The following is a 14,322-nucleotide window of genomic DNA, read 5'->3' as shown; positions in this document are numbered from 1 at the left end:
ATTGCCTCCACAAGGGGGAAAGAGAAAAGGTAGGAAGAGAGAGAGAGAGAGGCGGACAGGGTGGTTGATGCTCCTTGTTTTGGAGCCATCCTTCTAGGGTTCTTCCTGTGTGAGGGTCGGGAGTGCGTGTAGTCTTTGGTCCTGTATGCTGTCTAAGGAGGTTTGTGTGAGTCTAGATAGTTGTCTAGGGTGTTCCACATCTCTCCTTTCCTACTGGCGTCTGGTGTGTGTTTTGATGTTATGTTGTCTGCCCCTCTGAGGAAGGTGACCCAGTTGAACCAGCTCTTGAAGGTTGTTTTGCCTGTGTCTTTCCAGTTTGCAAGGATTGATTTGACTGCCGCTGTAAGTAGGATGTCTATTAGTCCGCTATCACTGATTTGTAAAACACTGAGACAAGTCCAGCTGAACCAATAACAAATAGAAACTGAGACATCAACCCAGAAGCATAAGGTTGAGAATCTTGTTCGACAATTGTGAAAGAACCATTTTGATGTAGTTGAAACCCTGTGTTTGCAACGCCACACTAAGAACAGTTCTTCATTTAAGGCACCTTCATAAGAGTGGAAATGTTAACAGAGACGTTTCAAGGTATGAAATAAAAAATTAAGTTAGTGTCCTCAGGGTGATTAGTGGTAGCAGCGCAAGTACATCTAACAGACTGTAGTATGGACGATGAATGACCTCAGTTGAATTTTGAAAAACTCCAACCTTCCCATTAAATTTAAAAGTTTTATTTTTTTATATATTTCATCAATCATGTATTGTTTGACTAATGCTTTTTTCAGTTTTTTTTGTTTATTATTTAGTGGTGCAAATCATCGAAAATGCCTAGGGTGAGGTCCAAGGCTTCTAGTTATAACTCAGTGAGGGGTTCCCCGATTCCAATAACGATTGAGGAGGGGGTCGCCAGATTCCTTAAATGATTGAGTGGGGATAGACAGAAGTCAAAAGGTTACAAATCATCACTTTATCACATTGAACAAGTGAAGCCTGCCACAAGGTCAGCTAACAGAGAAGCTCTATTCTGCATCCATGGCTGTTGTTGTCCTTCACCAAGAACCTGCAAAATTCCCCTTTAGGTGGAGGAACATAGACAAGAATCCATGTGGAAATTTTGCACACACAAAACATGCTGCCAGTTTACACAAAGTAAGAAAGCCACGTTTATTTTGAGGCGTTATTTTGAGGCTTAATGCACGCTTGTTAAGTGAGCATACTAAAACACACTCTCAATGCACAAACACTGACAGAGTCAAAATTGACTTCAGCCTTTTATACATACTAACAGGGCCTAACACAGTTAAAACATGCTCTACATAGGACAGGTGCAGATTCAGAACTATGTTTAATGAGGAAATACAGCGTTATCATGCGTTTTCAGTAGTATCTATAAGTGAGGTCATGTGTTTTCACATGGAATGGAGGCCATATATGGTTTACAAGAGGTTCTCCGACCAGTAGTGTGTGAGCTACAGTAGCTCTCCAGCTACCTCTGAGTAGCTCACCTGTGAGCAGCCCAGCTTATTAAATTAGAAAGCTTTTGCTTGGTTGAAATAATATACATAAAAAAAATTGAGATTATATAAAACTAATATTATTAGTAGCTCTCAATGCGTTACATGGAATATAAGTAGCTCTCAGTACAGAAAAGGTTGGAGATCCTTAAAAGACTTTAAAGTAGCGATATGCAAATATGTTCGGGAGATCACAAATTGGCACGGCACGTTGGAAAAGACACTAGAGGTTTTTTTAAACAATTTCTTTTATTTATACCTGGAGTAAAAATGGTAGCATAGGCTACTAAGGTATGTATATGTCTATCAGTCGGCATACAACTTCTCGGGGTGCAAAGCTGATGTATCATGGGTCTGGTATATGAATTCTATAGATGGCCTTAATATTAACATTCATGGCTTCCTTAAGACACTGTATTGGTTAAGGGGATACTTTTAATATAATTATAATCTTTTATTGCATTAGTTATTAGCCACGATTTGATTGATCCAGGCGTTATAGTTGCAGACTTCGGTGTATACAGTTGGGTGGCCCTTCATGGCGCAATCGTATCCCCAAGACACAACCCCCTGAAGCTGTCCATTACATGCGAGGGGTCCTCCAGAGTCTCCCTGAAAAGGAAACAGGAAGATGATGCATTAGAAATTGTCATTTGTGTTAAGAGGCAGTTAAGAAATAGGTTTTGGGTACTTGAAAAATATGAATGGCAAATATATTACCGAATTAGTAAATATTTTAAAATGCCATGTCATTTGCAAATGATATCCAATCACATACAACTCAGTAACAAATGGAAGTGATTAAGAGGTCCTGGTAGAAGTAGCAAATTGGCATTTTTTATTGATTGTGTATGTGCAGGAAGGGACACCTTCCTGCATTTAACCAATCATAGATGGCGTTTTACTGCAGAATGCGGCACACATTGAAAAAGCAATAACAAGGAGAAATAAAAGTATATCTCCTCGTTTTGCCTTTCTAACGCCTGCTCTTGCATTGTGTTCGTTTTTTGCCCTGCCTCAGATCCTTGTAAATCAGGGCAGCATCAAAAAGCAATTGGTGTTGCGGTGGAACCCTGCATGAAAGGGTTCCATATATACAAAGTCGTGTTAAACCACAAAACGTTGCTTAAAGCCACTTTATAAATATGGAGCAGGGCATTGTGCCACAGGAACTTTTTTTAAAGTGCCCTTCCTGTTGCGCAATGCCCTTCTAAATATGCCCCACAATCTTTTGAGTAATGTTAAAACTTTTCATGCACGTTTTCAGGACACATAGATTATACTGGTGCTAGTGACATTTAGTACTGACATCTGGGCAGTCTGACTGTTGCAGCAACAACATTTTGCACTGGGGCACTAGCACACGGACACCAGAGAAATCTATATGACCTGCACGGTCCATCTGCAAAACTGCACCAACCCGGCATGTTTAACGTGATCCAACGAGTGGGCAACTGCAGGCTCCCTCATTTTAATTTCACAAAAAGTCTGTGTAGTAACCTAGTTCCTCTTTTCCAAACAGCTTTGTGGATGTTTGATGTTTGGATTTAGAACAAGCAAAGGGCTAAATAATCATGTGTTCCATTCCAGGTGAAGGGTAATTGTTGTTATTAATCTTATTACAGTATTTCAATCAATTACGCCACTGAGTGGTGGAACCCTGTGTAAAAAACTGCAGTGCTGCAGTGATAGAACGTGGAAAAGTGTGCAGCACTAACTCTACAAACAGCGTGCCAATGATGTAGTTGGCGATTCTTGTACAACAAAATTCAGACCTCATTTAAGAAAAGTCTTGCATTGCTGGGGAAAAACAGCGATGCAACACTTTTCATTGCGCCCTCCCTCCGACAAGTTGGATGCGCTGTTTTTGCAGTACCACACTCCATGTCGCAAGGATGGCACAGATACATCAGGCATCCTGACGTATCTGGTGGCGCAGTAATGACGCATTGCTAGAGCGTGTCCATAATCTGACGCAATTCCAGCAATGTGTCATTACACATGGGGCGAGTCCCATGTGAAAAGCCCTGCGTCAAGCCTTACGCCTGCTTGAAGCAGGATTCGAGGCAGTCAAGTCGTAGAAGAGGTGCAGTGAAATCTCATTGATTTCACTGCGCCACTTCTGGAAGCCTTTTTTACATGGGAACGCCCAACCTGCATACATTATACCTGATGCAGGTATAATGTAGCGCAGACATTTACAAAGCAGCGCATCTTCCGAGATGATATAGGGTGCAGTATGGCGCATTGGTTACGCCGCTGCAGCGTCACTGAAAGGCGACGCAACATCAGCGTAAGGCCTTCATAAGGCGTAAGGCATTCAGCTATAGTGCAAAAGGGAGACAGTTCCATCTTGGATGGGACTTTGTACTTGAGATAGACCCTTGATCACAAATTCCTACACAATGACAACTAGCAAATCGTAAACCACGTAAGATATGCAAATATTATGCGAAGGAATATCACGTACTGTGCCTCATTCCCCTTGTTTGAGTCTGGTTCATTTGGCCCCTGCACTCACCCAAAGCTATTTCACTATTTCAATAGATTGGCTTTGGACCAAGCCACAGACCTGTTCTTCTGGGTCCGCCATGTTACTTTCCATTTACATACAAAAGGAGGTGTTTGCTTTTGGGCAACGCAAAACATTTTTGACACTGTAACTGCATCAGCTCTTAGAAGAAAGTAGCCTTTGCATATGAAAGTTGAATGCTGCTGCAATCTGTGTCACTTCGCATGCCCACCAATATACGCTTTCTTCTGACAATGAGGTGCATAAGCCGCAGTCAGAAAAATGGCATTTCCATCCACCACAAATTTGCCCCTGCTTTCTTATTTCATACTTTCTTCAGAGGAAAAACATACTTAAGACAAGCATTTGCAAAGCAATTGGTCTTGCCTTTGGGACCTTATATGTATTTAGCTATGCAACACATTAGCCTGGGTGCCGGTGGACAAAAGAGTCAAGCAACACAGCGAAGTGGCTGAGAAACTGACAAATAGCGAGCTATTACAAATCTATGAGACCAGGGCCGGTCCTAGGATATGTGGGGCCCCGGGCAGAATAGGAACATGTGAGGCCCCTAAGCAGATACGACACAGGATCAGATCGGGCAGGCTAAGAAAGTTATTTTTTTTCCTTTGAACTAAAATTACCTCTCACCCCAACAGTTAACAGCTAACAACCATTTCCTTTCACATTGTTGTTTTGACCAATAAGTAGCTCCTTCACACACATTTGCATAGAATCACAACTGGAAATCAGGACCATTGCTCTTTGTGCTCCGCAGAGAGGCCACATTTTGAATGGTCATTGAATCTGAACACCTTTTTCACCCACAGACAGGCACAGTGTGAAAGTTGTACTGCCTGCAGCCTCAACTCCAAGGTGCTCAACAGTAGCCTGTTATAGACACCTGGAGGCGGCTCAGTACAAAAGGAGCATCATCCAAGAGTAATACGCTGTGAGATGAAATACAGAAACACACATGCTGGAAACAGCTAGCACTTTATGGGAATGCAAGATTAAGTAGAGCGTGGGAAATATTAGCAGGAACAAAATTACTGCCATTGATTACCCTAACAGCAGGACCACTGGAATTATGTGGCAGGAGAGGGCTAAATTGTGTGCAGGGTGAGTAAATTATGTGGCAAGAAAAGGCAAATTATGAGGCATAACCCGGCACATTTTGAAATAGTATTACTTCATTTTTTTGCCACTTCTAAACTTGGTAACACTGTTTGGGCACTGGTTGCACCCCTTTAGTACCAATTTAACACCCAAATTTAGCATTGGGAACAGAAAGTTGTCTATTCCAGCGTTTCAAAGGGCCTTCCCACATGTGGCAAGAGGTGTCGCTGCATTTTTAGTAGCTTTTGAACTGTTTGAGATAGAAAGCAATTTTGTTGTAAAAATCTGTAGATTATGCAGCAGGTGATGGATTATGTGGCAAATACGTCAAATGCATAATTATGCAGAAAATGCCACCACTGCACAATCGCATAATTCCAGTGGCCCTACTTAACATGCAGCATCAGACTGGGACATAAAATAGGCCCTGTACCAAAATAAAAGGGGCCCCCATTAGCGAGTTAATTAGCTAGAAAAATGCCCCATGTTTGCAAACTAGAGCAGTTTTAAACTTGTAAAGACATGTGGTATAAGTTGTTTGTGAGGTGTTGAAGACTGCACTGATTTGAGTTTGCTGCAGGCAATGTTAGATTTGATATCATAAAAACCAACAGTAAAAACCAGCTCACCTGATCATAAAGCATGTCAACAACTAGCCAACACAACAGCCTACTTACTGACCTGACAGTAGGGCTTTAAGTGGGAGTAAAAACCTGTCATTGCCTCCGGATAAATATTACAGCAAGTAAAATTACACCTACAACAAGCCAGTACTCTTGGCTTTGTCAGTGGTTATTAGTTGCATAAGATGAATTAGCAGCATCTACAGCTTCCTTCTATATAATATTGAAAATACTCCAGTTCTGACATGATTAGACTGTGAAAGAACTATAAGGAGTCTTGTTGAAGTTGCATTAAAGGCAGCAATGGGTGGCACTGCTGCAGAGTTAAGAATGTTTTTTCCCTCTGAGGATGAGGGTAAAAATGGAGAGCGGGTCCATCTCATCATCTGCTTTTCAGAACTTTCATTCATTGTGCAGACACTGGATTAATGTTTTTGCAGGCAAAGTTAAAGACATGAATATAGGGCACCTTTTCAATGTCCATTTTAATTTACTACCGGGTCTCAGACTTGAATGACCCAGCACGCTTTAAACTCTGCTCCATCCACTTTTGGTATGCTGATTCTGCTCCTCTGCCTGCACCTCTTGTCTCAAAGCCGCGCACACATCTATCTGCTCCTCCCCACTGTATTCCATTTGTTTTGCCCCTTTTATTCGTCTCTCTGTTCCATTTCCACTTGTCCTTGGTGAGCAGTTTCCAATGTGATGCGCCGCCATCGCCACTCCATCCTTTGCTGTGGCCCTGCAGGACATTCTCCTATCGATTCAACAAGCATCCATTCTGCGATTCCTTATTAGCGAAAAATAAGGATTCGCTAATAAGGAATAGCAAAAGCAATGCATGAAGAACTCCCTAAAAAAATTGCGATTTCTTAACATTCCTTAATTGCGACTCGCAAATTGCGAGTCACAATTAAGGAATATCTCCCAATTCATTCCTATGGGCCTAGAGGCCTATAGGAATGAATTAAAAGACATTCTCAATTTGTGATTCGCAATTAGAGATTCGCAAATTGAGATTGCAATTTCAAGGGTGCCAGGGTGTCAAAAGGACACCCTGTTGCACCCCTGAAGTCTGCATATGGGTACATCTTGCACACATGCATGCCCTAAGGCATGCATGTGTGCAAACTACCCTGAAGTTTAACTTCATGGTAATTTGCTCCCCCTATTAGCGAATTCGCATTTTATTTTACTTTAATGCATTGCATTTAAGGAATCTCAATTTGAGATTCCTTAAATGCAATCGCAATTTAAGTAAACGCAATTTTACGATTTCTTAAATTGCGATTTTTGCATTTGGGATGATGCATCCCAAATGCAAAAATACCTGTCGAAAAGGGGTAAATTCTGAGAATCTGCCCGTTTACGACCGGTTTTTAGCTTGATGCATCTATGCGTAGGTCTTTTATTCATACAGGGGCGGGTCACTTCACAGGCAAGGGCACTCAAATTACCTGTCTGATTGCTGTCATCAATATGCAAATGCAGCCATTAGGTCCACAGAGACGGGCCAGCAGGGGAGATTGACATAAAAAAGAAAAATATAAACTCTTAAAGGAACCCCTGGGCCTCAGACGTCCGATGTTTTAAAGGTGCGAGGCCCCTTGGCTGCGAGCAGGCGCAGGGCCCTGGGCAGCTGCCTATGCTGCCCATGCCTAGCGCCGGCCCTGTATGAGACATAACATTAAAAAAAGATTAGTGATGTCTACCTCCCTGTACCAGAGTTTCCTTTCCGAGTGATAATGTGGCAACATGAGATTCTGGAGAAAAATTAATTAAGGAATTCTCTTCAGGACATACTTTCAGAAAAAAACGTTTCACTGATTTTTCCCTCCTCATAAATGGCATTCCCAGGATGTCGACTCTATCCTGGTTCATGACCTTCACGTCGGAAACAATTATTGTTTTTTTTGTTCCAGGATCACAAGCTCACTTATTTCTCTTTCTGTTGCTTATTGGTACAATTGGGTGTTAAACAGGCGCTAATGAAGTGAATCAATACCCCCTCCCCAGCCCACCCTCTGCATGATGAAGGAGGCCACAGCTGATAATCGCTGTATGGCCGACCAGCGAAGCTGCTTTCCTTTCTGTCTTTGTCCCAGTGCCCTCTGTGGGACGTTTTTTTTCCTCCCCTTTCCCAGTCCACAGAGAGCACTGGGAAAGGGGAGAAAAAAAAACGGCCCACAGAGGGCACTGGAACACCGGGCCTTCGGCCCATGCCCGACTGCCCGCAGTGCCAATCCGCCCCTGGTTGCACTCGCCCTTCATGCCTTTCCGTGGAAAACGCTTTTTCACTAATAAGGGCAACACTGGCGTCCATTATTTTTAATGAAGGCTCTAAAATCCAGCCTCGGCTTGGGCACCGGATCTGTGAAATTCTGAGTAGCAAGAGCGCAAAGGTCGGTGCAGAACTAGGAAAATGCAAAGTACCAAAGTACGTCCTGCTCAGCGCAACTCCGGGGGTGCCCTAGGCGATCCAAGTAAATAACCCAAATACCACACTGATGCCTCATAAAGATGGAGGAAATCATGCAAATATTTCAAAAATCCAATTTTTCTTCATAAAACACAAACTACTGTCAGTACCGGCGACCATCCTTAACATGGACCCACAAAGGGTGCCCGAGACCAGATGGCAGCGCCAGCTAATTTTAATTAAAAGATGCATTAAGTAAACCGGCATTTCGCCACCTTTCAACCGTGCTGGGTACAGGAGCAGTATCTCGATACCGGATAGCAGCATGATGTGCCCCAGGAGGGCTGCCACTAAACAGTGATCTGGATAGAATGGGGCAGAAGATATTCTTCAAATATAAGCAAATATCTCAGGTGTCAAACCCCAATATCGGATGAAATATACCCCCAACCACTCATTGAAGCAGAACTTCTTCATGTACTCTTTCTCATTGCCAGTACAATGCATATAACCGGCCTATGTGTCCCTATGTTTAAGTTCTGCATTTACCCCTCTCACCTTATAAGTACCACCCACGCTACCATCAGCAGCGCTCCTTTGTTCATTCAACCTTCAGTCAGGGTGTTTATAGGAGGCGCATGTCTCGGTTACCCCAGACCACTCACCCAGTGGTTTCGCCAAACGTCGTCCTTGTGCGTAACGTACGTAGCCTGCTCGCCATCTTCATCAGTCTTGAGCCACTTGGCCTGGGTCTCATAGACACCCTCCTCATAGTTGTACTCCTCATTCAGCTGTTCATCTTTTTCTCGCCCAGCAAGAGGGCTGAATCATTCCCGTACTCCTCCTTGTCGTGCAGCATGGCATCTCCTTGTTTGGAGGGATTGGGCAATGATGGTGGATGCTACTGCTTCGGTCTGTACAGCAGCTGCAAACAACTGCTAGAGTGTGTGCACCCACACCACAGAAAACTCTCCCTTGCAGTGTCGGACCAAGCACCCACCTTGTGTTTATCCTATTCGCTGCCATTACCCTGCCTTAAATTCTAATTGGTTACTGTTGAGTCTTGTCACCGATGGGGCTGGTTCTTTACCCACCCTCCCATATTGCAAGTTGCCGCTGGTGCGATCGCCTTCTTAAAATCTGTTCATTAGGCCACCAATTTCTTCCTCTTATGTTATGTATCTGTTCTCATTGGAGACAACAAACTATTGTATGCCCCCATCCCTCGTCTAGCTGCTACATAAAAAAACAGTGCCCAAAATTGAAAGCACCCACAGCGCGCAACGTCCTGTCTGAAGAATGTAGGACAAACTAAATAAAAAAAATAGTACTTAGAACTCTAAAAACAAGCATTTGCAATGCAATAGAACTTGCATTTACGCGAGACCTATTAAATTGGAAACGGGAGTGCAGGCGGGCAAGAAGGCACGAACGGGAGAGGAGGGTGTGGGGGACCGAGAATTTGTGGACTGCAGGAGGTGAGGGGGAGGGATGGGAAGAAAATAGTGTTTGAAGTAAAGGGGCCAGTAACCATGGAAGGATACAAATGACAACATGGCCGTCTTGAGAAGGGACTAACAAGCCGAAAACGAATCGGAAGGTAGCATTTAGGACCTAAGCCAATGAAAATGATGGGCGGATAGTGGGCGGAGCTTCCACAGAGCTTCCACGCTATACTGAATACTGCATGCCTCGCAAAGTGAGCAGCGCATGCAAACTGCTGCTGTAGGCTCAACCTAAAAAATGTGTGGGTACCTTCAGCCTTGCAGTGATGTATTGTATATTAACTTTACTTCCTTAAGCACATGTACTGCGAGTGGGCTTCCTGATTCTTACAGAGGAGGAGTAGATGTTAAAGGTTCTTATAGTTTGAGAAGTAAAAAGGGTTTTAAAAAATAGAGAATGTAGTTTTGCAGTACTCACTCGTTTATAGGGTTGTCTTTCTGGCTATCTGAAAAAACACAGCTAAAACCCACATTACAACTTTGGTGAAAATATTGCATTGGTGTTCTTTCTCCCAAAATACAGATTCCTCAGAAAGCGGTCATTCAGGGATGTAGAGATACTGTGGTATACTGAGTGGTACCATGGGCGTGCGCTTATAAATTACCACGGAAACAGAAGTTACTGCACTCAACTCCCTTCATCCTTATACATTTTTTGGGATTCGTCTTGTCCATAAATGTCTTCAGATTATAGCTGGTGAAATGTCTGGGTTGGAAACTCCGGGAATGTGGTATTCCCACCCTACTAGAATATCCGAATTCGGCAGGTAACTCTGTTTGGACAGACACAAACTTGGAATGGGATTCCAAGTTTACAGATCACCCACTGTTTGCTATAAAATGGCAGCAGGACCTTGCTGAGATCATTTTTTCATTTGATAAAGCCTGTTTGTTAACAAAGCTAGAAACCCCTGCAGTTTTTCAAGATGGCTGTGTTATAGTTACACCCATCTTTTATGCTAACATAGAACACGAAGGCCCTCATGTGCAAAGAATACATTTGGCAAAAGTGGTCACAATTTGAGCATCGACTTTTACCGAATGAATTGGTATTTTCCGAACCACCCTATGTAGTCATAGGTCAGTTCACAAAATACCGAATTGTAGTGGGTCGCAATTTTTCCCACCTCATGAATATTAACGAGGTCGGTTGCACATAACCCACTAGTATTCGCTATCTTCACAGAGATTGTGGCCTGCTGTGATTAGCAGACCACCTTGTCTGTGATTGCTTTTATATTAAGCAATAATGTTTTTAAATGACACACGTTTAGCTTAAAAGAAACTAGGACAACTTTTTTTTTTAATGGTTTCTTTTTTCAATAAGCTTCAGTGAGAGTTGACACTCATCCCTTGGACCACTGCCAACTGTCCCTGAAGCTTTTTTCAAGATTCCCCAAGGAGTCCAGAGGGACCTCCCTTCACCTTTTCAAAACAGTCACCATCTCAACTTGGGTAGCAGGGTCGGATTGTGATCACAATTAGGTCCGGGCAGTCCCAAAAAATTGCCCACATTCCCCGATCAGGATCTTTCATGAAACACCATTTAGTTTGTCTCATTTGACTCATTTACAGAGAAATTCCCAAATAATTAAGCATTTTAAAACATATAGCCAGTAACATTGGTGAAAAATATAAACACTGCTTATGGCCGAGCGGGCGTGATGAAATTAAATGGTCCAAGGGCCACACATCGGCTCGGGTTAAGGGTGCCCACCTGACTGGTTATTTTACCAGCAGAAATTTTAATGTCCTGGCTGTTAAGAAAATGAAGAAAATCCCCAAAAGCCAGCATGTTTTTTTGTCTGATCATTATGTACTTTAAACAGGAAGTGGCAAAAACACTTTAAAATGTATTCTAAACTGCCTTGATTGATGGTGTCTGATAGTTAAGCTAAACAAAGGCAGATTTATATGAGCATCAGTTATATGACGCAAGATCGAATCCATTTTAGGTACCAGAGGTTTATATGATTTTGCCAGAATCACAGGATGTTGAGACAACGCCGAGTGGTAGGGTTGAGGTAGGCACAACAGCTATTAAATCACCGGGGGTCCCAGCGAGGCCCAGCACCCACCCTCCATTCCCACCATGACCTGAATGTGAGGCCAGGAGGTGGAGGGCTCAAGTGAAAGGCACTGCTTCTGGGCCGGGTTTGCATATTATACATTACAGAGGCCTGGCGGGTGCTATAAAAGGCAATAGGGCCCTATTGGCAGTTGACCAATGCCCTAAAAAGGCATGGGCCACAGGTGCCCCGTATGCACCAGCCCATCACCCAATGCCCGACTGCCCATATTCTCAATTCGACACTGCTTGGAAGTCAGTAACTTTTCAATGTTTTGCAATCAGAATATGCTGGCAAAATATAGATACATCAGGGACAGTATCGCCATTTGGAAGGGACGTCCAAAACACACCCATTCCAAATACAGATTTTGAAAACATTTCTAAACCCATTTAGTGATCTGGAAAACCTTTTCAGATTCACTTACTGGGTTTAGTACATTTGAAAAATACTTTTATTATTTACCAACTCTCTTATTTACCTAATCAGAGGGTTTGCAAATGCTAACACCCTTTGTACATAAGGAGCGAAGTGCTGTATTGCAACCCTGAGCAGAGACTGATGTTCTCACCTGGCAGGTGCTTTGCCCTCCCTGCATGAACCCGGCACAGATCATGTTGTTTGTGTAGTAGGCCGGATAGGCTTGCTGGCACTGGGCGTTGGAGATGATCGGTACATTCAGGCACTGGAGAACTTTGGGGTACACCACTGGAAGAATAAGATGCCATCAGATGAAACAAAGTGAGGATTTGTTACTAACACTCAGTTAATTTAAGCAAAATGTTGTACAAGTGAAGATTGCAAGGATTTGCACATTTCGAAAAAATGTATTTGAGGATGACTCCTTTTGTAAAAATGTTTTTGTGAGTGAATTATTTTGTTAAAGTCAGTTATTGCTCATTTTCTTTTTTTGCAAACCTATTTTAGAAGGAATGGTCCCCCCAAACGCAACCATTGCAACAGCAAGGTTACACAGAATTATGCAAGGAGCATATCCCTGCATTTATCCAGTGGCACCTCCTCCTCTAAGGTGGAGGACCGTCACCCGAGTGCTTTGCAACAGTGCTTTGCGAAATAAAGGAAAAAGAAAATGAAAAAAACTTGAGGTTATTATGATTTAATTTTTTCCTTCTGCTGCAGCTTTGCAAGCGGGTGGGGCTGCTCTGGTGACAGAGGAGCAGGGGGAGGAATGGTGGCACACTGTAAGTGTCCATGGCTGTTTGAACGGCCGTCTGGCGGCTGCCAAACTGTCACGTGCACTTAGCATGTTCTCCACTCAGGCTGCACTGGCGGAGATCATGCCCAGGCTCCCATTACCTGGCTGAGCACCATACCACGGCACTCAGACCAATCACAATGCTGCATTGCAGCATTGTGATTTGTCCAGGGGAGCCTCAGCCTGGGTGCTTCCTGTTCCTTTCTGGCCCGGGGAGACGACAATGGGACAATAGAGGAGAGGCGCGGCGAGGGAGTAAGTCTTTTTTGTACTTTTTTTACAGAAACAACTCCAATTACTCAGGTGTAATTAAAAATTATCTTAGCCCTAGTTAAACCTAAACTGTGAATATACTTTCCGCAGATCGTGGAAATAGCATCTATATTTTTGTACATTTCTTTATAAATTTTGCACAGGAGTTTATAGTCGTACAGTAGCCGAAGAAAAATGTTTAGCTACGGGACATTAGTATGCAAATTTGCAATATTGTGTAGAGACAAACATAGAAATGACCTACGTTGCTGTTATACTGTTCTCAGGCACAGACATAATACCATGCACCTGTTTATGCATGCAAAAATAGACGTGGACAGCGCCATTTTACCTCCATTGGTCACTGTATTTCCCCATCCAGATGTGAGGCACCAGGTACCAGCTGCTGCACAGCTGGTTGGCAGAGCAATCGGGGAGACAAAGTTGTTGTACTGTGCCGGCTGAGAAAGCTTGACCAGCATGATGTCGTTATTTTGATTCTGGGAGTTGTAATTCGGATGCTTGATGACTTCAGATATTTGTATGGCTTGTTCCCTGCCTTCAGCGACAGTCGTATCGTATTCACCAAGGTAGGCTACCAAGGTGTTAGCCCTAGCAGGGGAAAAAACATGGATGAAAATGAGAGATCCTAGACAATATCAGTGACAGGCAGAGGAATGTAAACAAAATGTTTTACATTGAACATCTGTAGGCCAATCCCAAAGCATCAGCGCTTACCAATGCCAAGCACTCTTCCAGATGCCACCTTTGAAAGGAGTGAACCGAAACCACTCTTAAAGAGGTGAAAACATAACCACCCCTATCACTTGTTTACCAAATGTACTATTGCCACTTCCACCAATAAAGTAAACAGCAAACACAATCACTTTAATTCTCCCAAGATACTCAAGTGCGTTAATAAATATATATGGGTTAACTACGACCTAAAAACAAGCACACCAGCTACTTCTGAATCACCTCAATAAACAACGCTTTGAAGGATATACTGTCTCATTACAAGCAGTTCACACTAAACAACTGAAAGGCAATGCAATATAACACAAAAGTAAAATATCCTGAAGGAATTGGACCT

General features: G+C 43.0%; 1 protein-coding gene across 1 annotated transcript; it reads right to left on the bottom strand.

Annotated features, from left to right (window-relative positions):
- Positions 1 to 1,927: 1,927 nt before the first annotated feature.
- On the bottom strand, positions 1,928 to 13,777 carry LOC147707747 (trypsin-like). Its single transcript, XM_086925240.1, has 3 exons — positions 13,582 to 13,777; positions 12,333 to 12,469; positions 1,928 to 2,126 (listed from the first exon to the last, which is right to left on the bottom strand). Exons 1-3 carry the CDS (start codon positions 13,709 to 13,711, stop codon positions 1,977 to 1,979), a joined length of 417 nt encoding a protein of 138 aa, XP_086781366.1. The 5' UTR covers positions 13,712 to 13,777; the 3' UTR covers positions 1,928 to 1,976.
- Between the last annotated feature and the right edge of the window lie 545 nt (positions 13,778 to 14,322).

The sequence above is a fragment of the Lissotriton vulgaris genome, chromosome 6 (genome assembly GCF_964263255.1).
Source record: "Lissotriton vulgaris chromosome 6, aLisVul1.2, whole genome shotgun sequence".
In the NCBI taxonomy this organism is placed as follows: Eukaryota; Metazoa; Chordata; class Amphibia; order Caudata; family Salamandridae; genus Lissotriton; species Lissotriton vulgaris.
The sequence above is the reverse complement of the archived record's forward strand: the minus strand, read 5'-3'. Positions and strand labels throughout refer to the sequence as shown.

Bases quoted from the DNA above. Each gene is read 5' to 3' on its own strand.
- LOC147707747 (XM_086925240.1), bottom strand. From the start codon at position 13,711: ATGCTGGTCAAGCTTTCTCAGCCGGCACAGTACAACAACTTTGTCTCC. The intron at 12,470-13,581 runs GTAAAATGGCGC...TTATTCTTCCAG, and splicing joins AAATACAGTGACCAATGGAG to TGGTGTACCCCAAAGTTCTC. The intron at 2,127-12,332 runs GTGAGAACATCA...TTTCCTTTTCAG, and splicing joins GAGGGCAAAGCACCTGCCAG to GGAGACTCTGGAGGACCCCT.